At 46.5% G+C, this 10,848-nt stretch overlaps 2 protein-coding genes across 2 annotated transcripts; one reads left to right on the forward strand and one right to left on the reverse strand.

The window, feature by feature from the left end:
- Window positions 1-564: 564 nt before the first annotated feature.
- Window positions 565-1,335, forward strand: mrpl49 (mitochondrial ribosomal protein L49; the record flags this gene model as incomplete). The annotated part of the gene is made up of 1 exon (XM_079225903.1): window positions 565-1,335. The coding sequence occupies one exon, from the start codon at window positions 565-567 to the stop codon at window positions 1,093-1,095; it is 531 nt and encodes a 176-aa protein (XP_079082029.1). The 3' UTR covers window positions 1,096-1,335.
- Window positions 1,336-1,744: 409 nt separating this feature from the next.
- haus7 (HAUS augmin-like complex, subunit 7) lies at window positions 1,745-7,445 on the reverse strand. The gene is made up of 9 exons (XM_079226314.1): window positions 7,362-7,445; window positions 6,719-6,834; window positions 6,573-6,643; window positions 6,406-6,467; window positions 5,714-5,904; window positions 5,115-5,226; window positions 4,599-4,811; window positions 2,226-2,337; window positions 1,745-2,137 (listed from the first exon to the last, which is right to left on the reverse strand). Exons 1-9 carry the CDS (start codon window positions 7,416-7,418, stop codon window positions 2,076-2,078), a joined length of 996 nt encoding a protein of 331 aa, XP_079082440.1. The 5' UTR covers window positions 7,419-7,445; the 3' UTR covers window positions 1,745-2,075.
- Window positions 7,446-10,848: the final 3,403 nt, after the last annotated feature.

A 10,848-nucleotide genomic window follows, 5' to 3' on the forward strand; every position in this document is an offset into this window, starting at 1 on the left:
CAGTGGTGGCCCCTCTCTGACTGCTGGCCCCACAGTGGTGGCCCCTCTCTGACTGCTGGCCCCACAGTGGTGGCCCCTCTCTGGCTACTGGCCCCATACTGGTGGCCCCTCTCTGGCTGCTGGCCCCACAGTGGTGGCCCCTCTCTGGCTGCTGGCCCTATGGTGGTGGCCCCTCTCTGACTACTGGCCCCACAGTGGTGGCCCCTCTCTGGCTGCTGGCCCTATGGTGGTGGCCCCTCTCTGGCTGCTGGCCCCATACTGGTGGCCCCTCTCTGACTACTGGCCGGCCACAGATCACCTCTGACCTCCAGGCGCAAGGTGAACGACCTGGCACGGTTTGCACATGTATGTCATGAAACCCGACCCGTTTAATCCCAGAGAAACCAGTAACTGTGAAAGCAGTCATTGAATTCATAGAATAACAAATTAGAAATATGAAATAGAATCACTCCCAACTGCATGTAGGGGGCAGCAATGCGCAGCAAGACACCCAGTCTGCCGTAAACTCGAAAGAAGAAGAAGAAGAAGAAGAAGAAGCGCAGCGCCAGCAGCCTGCTACACAAGATGGCGACCCGCTACGCCACTCAATCCGCAGCGCTCCGCAGGGCGCTGCGAGCCTCCAGCCTCTGCGCCCGGCCACAGCGACCTCCTGCCGCGGCGGTCTGCAGGTTTGTGTGTAACGCTGCTCCAGAAGAAACAACAAGGGTGGCGTTAGAATCTACGGAGGAATACAGGTTCGTCGAGCGGCTCATCCCGCCGTCACGGGTCCCCGGTCCGCCCAAACACGCCGGTCCCTCCCCGTCTGGCTGGACCCCTCCGGCAGACAGACCGCCGCCTCTGCCCTACATGATCCGCCGCTCCCGCATGCACAACATCCCGGTTTACACCGATCTAACCAACGGCAGCCGCAGGACAACGATCGTGCGGAAAGTGGAGGGGGACATCTGGGCTCTGGAGAAGGACGTGAAGCTTCATCTGAAGGAGCTGACGGGGAAGGAGCTGCCCACACAAGTCAACGAGGTCACGATGACCTTGAAGGTCAAAGGTCATGTCGACAGTGAGCTGAAGGAGTGGTTGGCCAGCAAGGGCTTCTGACCGCAAGGATGAGGGCCAGAGAGCGGTCCAGGTGGAGCCGGAGAGGACGCTCAGTCCTCCAGCACGTCAACCAGATGAAGGCCTGCGACACGGCCACTCCAGAGACATGTTGACCTTATGGATCAGTTCTACTTGTATGTAATGAATGTAACTTTCTCCCTTGTCCTTTTGTTGTCTTGGCTATTAATACTCTGGAAATATGTCTTGGTCCTCCAATGTGTGTAGTTAAATAAAGACTTTACCCACAAACAGACCATTTGTGCATCTACCACTCGGCCTGTTGCCTTGAACTCTTGAAGAAAACGTGGTTTCCTTTCACGGGGAACCCTGGTGCGTCTCTGCAGATGATAAACACGTTGACTCTCACAGAAGAGCAGTGTGTGACGCAGGAGGCCCGGCCAGGTGTCCTCGTGAGGGAGGAGGTTAAAGCGCACCAGCTGCCAGTTTGAAACCCACGTTTTCATGCAGGTGTGCTGGTCACTTCAAAAAAGGTCTTGGCTTTCACTTGGTAGACTTCTTGGTTTCTTCAACAATTCAAGGTGACAAATTAAGTAATTAATATACTGTTTCACACAACTATTCAACCCCTATTGCAAATTAGGTTTATTGGCAACATTTAAATAGTTTAACAACTGTTACAAGTGGTTTCAACTCATCATTCAACACTAAATGCCACTTTTAATGACGCTGCAGTCTCATAATTATAGAATCCCTCATAAGAGCACATATTTGCAAATCAGGTGACAGAACACATCAAATACCTGGACTGGCAGTGACATTTAATTGCATATTATAAATACGGGTAAGACAAGAGAATTGGCCAGAAAGTTAGAAGAAGAGCTCATTGCCTCGCACTAACAAAGGGATACACAAAGTGAAAGGAACTTTTCAACAGATGGGACTCATACCCACTGTGGTCAGCGCGTCGCTCACTAGACATTCACTCGGATGGGATTTGGAACCAAGGTCTAGGGAGAGCATCAGGAAGGGAGCAGGGGGAGAAAGTCTTGGATTCGCCTGCTGAGTTCCTCCAATTGGTCCGCTGAGGAGAAGAAGCCGCAAAAGGAAACTAAGATTTAACCACGTGCAACAGTTTGTATATGCGAGTGCGAGAGAGAACCTTCACTTACGGAACTCGCGCTTCTGCCCTCGGCTCCAGTAGCACGGCTGCGTTTGGAGCCGGTTCACGTCCTCAGTCGTGGACACAGAAGCTTCCGATACTTCCTTTAGCAATTCCAGCTCCTGAGAAACGAGAGCAAGAGAAAGAGGGTCAGTGTGTTTTTTTTTCCACAGGTCAAGCTGGGTAGAGACAGATATCTGCAGGTGTGTTTCTACAGAAATGTATATTTCAATGGACCAAACTTTCATTTAACAACTCGCTCGGCTGCAATAAACAAGTGGATGCAGACCAATTTTCTTCTGTGAAATGGCGAGAAAACTGACATTTGAGTTGGTTCGCAAACAAAAAGAAAGCTGGCATGTCAAGAGCCTGGGCATGCCTACATTCCAAGCAGACTAGATTACTGTAATGCTCTTTTCAGCAGCTTCCAAAACAATCCGTTGACAAACTGCAATTCCTTCAGATTCAGCTGCCAGGCCTTAAACTAGGACAAGCTTTAGCGCTAAGATTTAAAACGTACTGCTTTTATCATGCAGCATTTGCATGTTTAAATCCGTATTTATTTATTCTCTTGTGTCTTTGTGGGAAAGCGCTCTGATCGTCTCCCGCTGTGTGAGCTGCTCTTGGAATAAAAAGCTGCTTGTTGTCATTCTCTCTGGGTACATCTCAAGTCTCTAAACTGCATCCCCGTTTCCCTCACTTGCGTCCTTTCCTTGCGTCTCAGTCCCTCCCACCAGGGATGCATGGAGAGACCAAGGAAACCAAGCAGGGAGCTTCAGCGTTCAATCACATAACAGACGAAGAGTGAGGGGTTGTCCCGTGTTAGAACACTTCCTGGAAGCCTGCTCTCGGGGCTCCTCGATCATGGCTCCTCTGATTTCCCTCCTCGCTCCTCAGAGCAGAATAAGAGCTTTGGGACGGCCGTCAAGATGGCGGCGCAGAACCACTTGCATCCAGATGAGGCTGGGGAAAGTACCAGAGCTGTGGAAGACGTCCTGCGTGGTACCGGTACCAAAGACCCCGCGGCCCAAAGGCCTCAACAGCTACTGGCCAGTGGCGCTGACAGCCCACCTGATGAAGACCCTGGAGAGGCTGATCCTTGCCCGTCTCCGCCCTCTGGTGAGCTCATCCCTGGACCCACTTCGCCTACCAGTCTGGCATCGGGGTGGATGACGCCGTCATCTTCCTGCTGCAGGGATGCCTCTCTCACCTGGAGAAGGCTGGAAGCCCTGTGAGTCATGTTCACAACTTCTCCAGCGCCTTCAACACCTTCCAGCCTTTACTTCTGAGGGACAAGCTGGAGCAGACCGGGGTGGACCACCACCTGACTGCATGGATCCTGGACCACCTCACCAACCGTCCACAGTATGTGAGGATACGGGAGTGTGAGTCAGATCGGGTGTCCTGCAGCACGGAGCCCCACAAGGAACCGTTCTGGCTCCATTCCTCTTCTCCATATACACCTTGGACTTCAAACACAACTCTGCTATCTGCCACCTGCAAAAGTTCTCTGACGACTCTGCAATCGTCGGCCTCATTTCTGCCAATGACGACAGGGAATACAGAGAACTGAACCAGCACTTTTTAGGATGGTGCCAGCGAAACCGCCTCCAGATAAACTCCAGTAAGACCAAGGAGCTGGTGGTGGACTTCCGCCGGGGTAAACACCCTCCTCCAGTACCGGTGAGCATCCAGGGACTGGACATTGAGATTGTGAAGTCTTACAAGTACCTGGGTGTTCACTTGAACAACAAACTGGACTGGTCCGACCACGCACACGCACTTTATAAAAAAGGGTCAGAGCAGACTCTTTCTGCTGAGGAGAATGAGGGCTTTCGGGGTGCAGGGAGCACTCCTGAAGACCTTCTTTGACTCTGTGGTGGCATCAGCCATCTTTTACAGAGTGGTCTTCTGGTGCAGCAGCATCACTGCAGCTGACAGGAGGAGACTGGACAAGCTGGTGAGGAAGGCCAGCAGCGTGCTGGACGTCCTCTGGATACCGTGGAGGTGGTGGGGGACAGGAGGATGATGACTAAGATCTCGTCCATGTTAAACCACGCCTCCCACTCCATGCAGGACACTCTGCAGCGCTGCACAGCTCCTTCAGTCACCAGCTGATTCATCCCCGGTGTCTGAGGGAGAGGAACCGAAAGTCCTTTCTCCCCGCTGCCGTCAGTCTGCACAACACACTGAGCTCTCAGTAAACCACTATCACTTCATTTGTACACAGCTGGTGCAATATGAATACGCTCAAGTACTAATATATAACTTTTTTACTATGTGTCTCTATTGTATGCAAGGCTGCTGTAATCCCACAATTTCCCCACTGAGGGACTAATACAGGATTATCTTATTTTATCTTATGCATCCTATGTAGGAGTACCGTGGTGAAGGCCAGCAGTAGCCGGTGTGTTCTCTGGAAGACGTCGGCCTCTGCGCTGAAGCTGGGGGTCTCTCTGCTGCAGTCCGCTCTCAGGTCGTTTTCAAAGACTCGGCTGAAAGCGGCCATCAGCAGCTGGAGGTCGCACGCTGCCACGCGCAGCGCGTCGGGAGCGAAGACGCCAGGGCTCTGCGCCTCGCGGCTCAGGAACTCACACTGAGGAGAACAGTGTGAAGCAGACACATTGCTGCCACCATGACATTCAGGCACATCTATGCACATTAGCATTTATTAAATGATTTCTGCTCCGACAGAACAAAATAGCTCAGATATGTTGAATTCACACGGTGGCTAATGGAGCGTTTCAACTGAGGGCTCCGTAACACTGCAGGCAGCACGACAACTAAGATCATTCCACAGTTGTGTACATCCTCGACCCCTTTCCTTCCGGATGGAGCGCCATGATTGATTTCCGGGTCACAATCTGGACACAAATGCAGAAGAGGAGAAGGCCCGTACCTGTGCCTGTAGCTGCTGCAGCGTGGACTGGGTGCGCTGCAGGAGGGCGGCCAGGTCAGCAGCGTCCTCTCTGCTGGGCTTCAGCGAGGACTTGGGGCACTTCCTTAAAGCCCTGTGAGGTGAGGAAGAGAAACAAGAGGCTAGTTAGACTCACTTGAATTCTGCAGGACAACAGGAAACAATGCATTACACTGGATTGGTTAGAAGTACTCTCAAAGTACTTCAGCTTTTCTATTGGGAATATTTCAGTGAAACAGAATATTTGAGCTGTTTGAAGCCAGTCTTTGCATTTGATTGGACCACAACAAAGTGGGCGGGCTCAGTGCAGCACAATACAGAGCTACAGAGGATTGTGGCTCAACCCACACTGATTGACTGATTGATGTCATGATATTAATTCATTGGTACACCTCATATTTTGATTTAAAGAAAGCAAAGATGATTGGAGATGATTTTGCATTTATTGTTAAATAGGGGCACAATATGACTGGGATGTGATGGAAAAGAGGTCAAAAGGCTTTTTTTCCATTTCATCTGAACTTTAAAGACAGAATGAACATGCAGCAGATACCAACAGAGAGACAGAGCAGCATACATACTTGATGTGTGCCGGCCAGGGGTCCAGTGTGGGGTTGAGCATCTGCGTGAAGTGAGGCAGATTCTCAGCAGCGCAGAGCTCGGTCAGCAGCATCTCTTGATCCAGCCGCTGTCCTGCAGACTTCTTGCAGCCAGGTGCTAAAGTTAAAAGCTGCTCCAGGAACCGGAGCTGCCGGTGGGGACTCGCTTCACCCTGGAGGAGTGGTTGGATTTATTATACAGAAGGTATGAGAGTACTTCTAACCAATACAGTAGGAAGTTTTATGTTCATTGTGACAAATATCTATATACATGGCACAGTCCATTAGGGGAAAAAAAACAATCAAAAAAGTTTTACTAGCACTTCTTAGTCTGCAGTTCATGCATGCTAGAAAATGGAATCAGTGTATCCTTTACGTATTTTGAGAGAGATGCAACACAGGGAGAAAATGAATAAACGTACGTGACGGTAAACATACAGATTACATCAACTGCTACAGAAGATTAATTTGCCTCTATGTTACATTACGTGGAAGGTTATCCACAGGGGATTACCGTTTCATTAAACATGAGAAAATTACATGACTTTTCCACAAATTTCCATGATTTTGACTAAATCCAGGCCTGGAAAATGACATTTTGAATTTCCACCACTTCGTCCATGCCCATATATGCATCACAGTTACATATACGCTAGCTTGATGCGTCCGCTCACCCGGATCAGATCCAGGTCATCTGCTTTGCACAGCATCAGCTCCTGCCCAAGCCCAGCTATTTCTGTTTGTGCCAGAACAGACCAGAGCGGTGTAAGGGTCCAGGTGTCCATCAATAGACATGCAAGAGGTGCAACATGTACGGTGTAGAAAAGTAACACAATGTTACCTTTAGTCAAAACATCTGGGCCGCTGGACCTCACCGCCGTCGTCTTGGAGTTGGCAAAGTTTGGGTTGATGCTGTAAAGTGACAGATAGAGGGCTGGACTTTGTCATAGCGAGAACAGATCCAGGCTTCTGTGTGTGTTCTCCTACCTGCTGCAGATCCAGGCCAGTATGTCGGTGCGGTGCTGAGAGGGAGCACAGAGCAGCTGCAGCATGCTGTCGGCTCCCTGCAGGTACAGGCCTTCCACCAGGGGACAACACGCAGCCTACACACAGTTCAATATGCTCCATTAATCCTTCACTAATATCCATAGCAAGGCACCGTGACACACTGCAGGGCTTCATGTGGAAAGATGACCTCATTCAGTGTATTAATGGGCACTGCTGAATGATTTGGTTCTTGACAAATAAACAATTTTACCCCCCTCATAAGAGTCAAATAGATTATATATATATATATATATATATAGTATTACTGCTAAATCGTGTTAACGTAACAACACATATCCACCACGTCCTCAACGTGAGCAATAAGCATCAATGTCTTTTCTGATTTTGGAAAATAAAGTCTGGTCGGATCCCCCGCGGACTCACTGAAGCTTGACCCGCTGCTCCGGGACAGATAGAGAATATGAAAATCGTTGGGATTTCCCGGTTTTGTAGGAAACGTTGAACGCATCACGTCCCGTCAGTAACCGATGGGCACGAGCCGCCCGACGCGAGGAGCACAACATTAACCAAACTGCATTCTGTCATTCATCTGAAATACCTTTTTACTTTATGTTCTTCTTACCTGTAATGCTCCATAAACATGTCGAACGAGTTGTTCTTCTTTCAAAGGGCCCGCCATTACCCCAGCGGCTTCTTCTTCTTCTTCTTCTTCTTCTTCTTCGAGGTTTATTGGCGGTAATGCACCAAACAACTGTTTGGTGCATTACCGCCACCAACTGGTATGGAGTGTGGATCAGGATGTCTAGCACTTGCCTTATCAACAAATAACACTACTAAATAAAATAACAAATGACAAAAACAACCAACAACAAAACAAAAAAAACACATATGTATATATACATATACATATATATATATGTGTATATATATATGTATATATATATATATATATATGTATATATATATGTATATATATATATGTATATATATATGTATATATATATATATATATATATATATATATATATATATATATATATATATATATATATATCTTCAACAAACCAAATCAAAACTAACCAACCAAAACAAACCAACAAAAATAAATAAACCTAGGGCTTATGTTCTTTCAATAATCCTTGTTATCCTAAAATACTGCAAGCAATAGTGCTTTATAGCAGCCACTGGAGTTTCCTACTGTCTACTGTTCCTCAGGAAGTATCCACGGTGCTGCTGCTGGCAATGGAACTGTTGGACTGAAGTTTAATTCGTCAATGTTCATTTCTTTTGCTTTCTGTGCTGCTGTCCATCCAAAGCTTCTTGTCTCCCTCTTCTCCTTCTCCCAGCAGGGTCTGAAGGTTTCCTGAGTTGGATGCTCTTCACTGTGGCCCTGAAGATTAGCCCAATAGGTTAATGCCAACTGCCTTCTCCGTAACTCTAGAGGCATTTCGCCCATTTCCACCTGTAGTGCAGCCGTTGGAGGTGTTTTAAAAGCACCGGTGCATATTCTCATTGCCTGATATTGCATTTTATCTAACTGTTTTAGCGATGATGTTGCTGCTGACCCATACACCCATAATCCAATATAGATTGAATTAATCCAATGTATATGGCTTTCAAAGCAGTTCTATCTGCCCCCCATTCCCTTCCAACACCTCATTACATTTAACACTTTCTTACATTTATCCTCTACTTTTTTAATATGTACAGCCCATGTGATCCTTTCGTCAAACCACAAACCCAAAAATTGTAAGTGTTTTACTCTTTCCAATTGGTGATTATACAGTTTTAGTTTTACATCACTGCCAATTGGTCTCTATGTAAAAAACATTGTTTTTGTTTTATCTGCTGAAAATTTAAAACCCCATTTATATGACCACTCTTGTACTTTACAGATGGCTCTCTGTAGTTTCTTTACTATGAATTCCACATTTCTTCCCCTCTTCCAAATTGATCCATCATCCGCAAATAGTGATAATCCCATGTCATTTTCTACTTCACTGAACACCTCGTTTATCATTATGGAAAATATGAACAGACTGACTATACTCCCTTGAGGAGTTACGTTTTCGATACCACACTTTACCACACCCGAATAGCTCTCTCCAACTCTGACTTCTATAAATCTGTTTAATAAAAAGTCTCTTATCCATCTATACATTCGACCCTTAACACCCAACTTGCACAGTCTAATTAATACCCCTTCTCTCCACATCATATAATATGCCTTTTCTATGTCAAAGAAGACCACACTTTCTTTTTTTTACCTGTGCTTTTCTAATTACATGTTCCAAACTCACAGCCGGATCGGTTGTATTTCTTCCTTTCCTGAAACCACTCTGATACTTGGATAAATATCCTTTACTTTCTACATGATATGTTAATCTTTCATTTATCATTTTCTCCATTGTTTTGCAGATATTTGAAGTTAAAGCTATTGGTCTATAATTCCCTGGGTTTGTGTGATCTTCACCTGGTTTGCGTATTGGGACTATAATGGCCTCCTTCCAGCTTTGAGGCAATTTCCCACCCTCCCAGACTTTATTATACAGCTCAAGCAGTAGATCCTGAGATGGTTCCCCTAAATGTCTTAGCATGATGTAACTGATTTGATCCTTGCCTGGTGCCGACATTTTTGTTTTCCCAAGATCTCCTAAATTCCGTCTTTGTGAAAGGCTTGTTTAGCAGATTAATAGTCTCTTCCTCTTGCTGTAAAAAATATTCATTCTCCACTATTGTAGTTTCCCTCCCCCTTTTGCCCTCTTCACCGATATTGCCTGAACTATGGATGTTGACAAAAGTTTTGGTCACTTGATGTGACCTCAGAGATCCAAGTGTCTGCTGATGATCTGCCTCTCACCGGCCGGCCGTCACTGGCCTCACCCCGCCCCTCTTTTCTTTTTTCTCCGCAGAGTTTAAAAATTAAAATATGCTTAAATAAAGCAAGAAAACAATTAAAAACACAAACACACGATTATAAACGTATTTGTAGTACGTCAAACACAAACATAAAAACAATAAAACAAAAATACGTGTATAATCAACATACGTGTTTAATCAACGTATGTGTAATACGTCAAACACAAACATAATCAGGGAGGAGATACGTTTCTGATCAAACGTAATTGGGAATGCGTATTAGTTCTGGGGGAACGTCATTTTTAGGAGACAGGGTTGAATTGTTACCCTCCAAACCTCTCTTCAGATGTTGACTGCCCTTCATACTTCCCTCCCTTTGCCTGTTCTCTCCCTTCTTTTGTCCTCCGTTCCCACTAGAGACTGGAGTCCAGCCATCAGTATCCCCATCATCATCCCCATCCATTTCCTGATTTGCCACCCTAACCCAGTCACAAACCGCTTACTCCAACAAATCGCTTAGTGTCTCACGAAACTGCCCACAACTGTTATTCATTCTGGCCACATGACATCTATTGCTTCTGTCCATCCGGGGAGAGGGATCCTCCTCTGTTGCTCTCCCTCAGGTTTCTTCCCTGTGAAAGGGTTTTTACTATCTTTATTGGGGGAGTTTTTCCTGATCCGATGTGAGGTCCTGGCACAGGGATGTCATGTGTACAGATTGTAAAGCCCTCCGAGGCAAACTTGTATTTGTGATGTTGGGCTATACAAAATAAACTGAATTGAATTGAATTGAACCTCCTTCTGCTTAATGGGTCGTGGCTATCTGGATCATGGACCATGCCTACTACTCATTATATGAATAATTTCTGTCACATTCATTGAATGTGCTGTAACTCCGTTACGTTATTCATTCTGGCCACATGACATCTATTGCTTCTGTCCATCTGGGGAGAGGGATCCTCCTCTGTTGCTCTCCCTCAGGTTTCTTCTTCTTTTTTTCCCTGTGAAAGGGTTTTTACTATCTTTTTGGGGGAGTTTTTCCTGATCCGATGTAAGGTCCCGGGACAGGGATGTCATGTGTACAGATTGTAAAGCCCTCCGAGGCAAACTTGTATTTGTGATGTTGGGCTATACAAAATAAACTGAATTGAACTGTACAGCCGCTGTCCACCGCGTGTCACACCGGACCGGAAATCCGCCGTTGAGTTCTTCTTCTTCTTCTTCTTCTTCTTCTTCTTCTTCTTCTTCTT

This window comes from Taurulus bubalis (genome assembly GCF_910589615.1).
Source record: "Taurulus bubalis genome assembly, chromosome: 11".
Lineage (NCBI taxonomy): Eukaryota > Metazoa > Chordata > Actinopteri > Perciformes > Cottidae > Taurulus > Taurulus bubalis.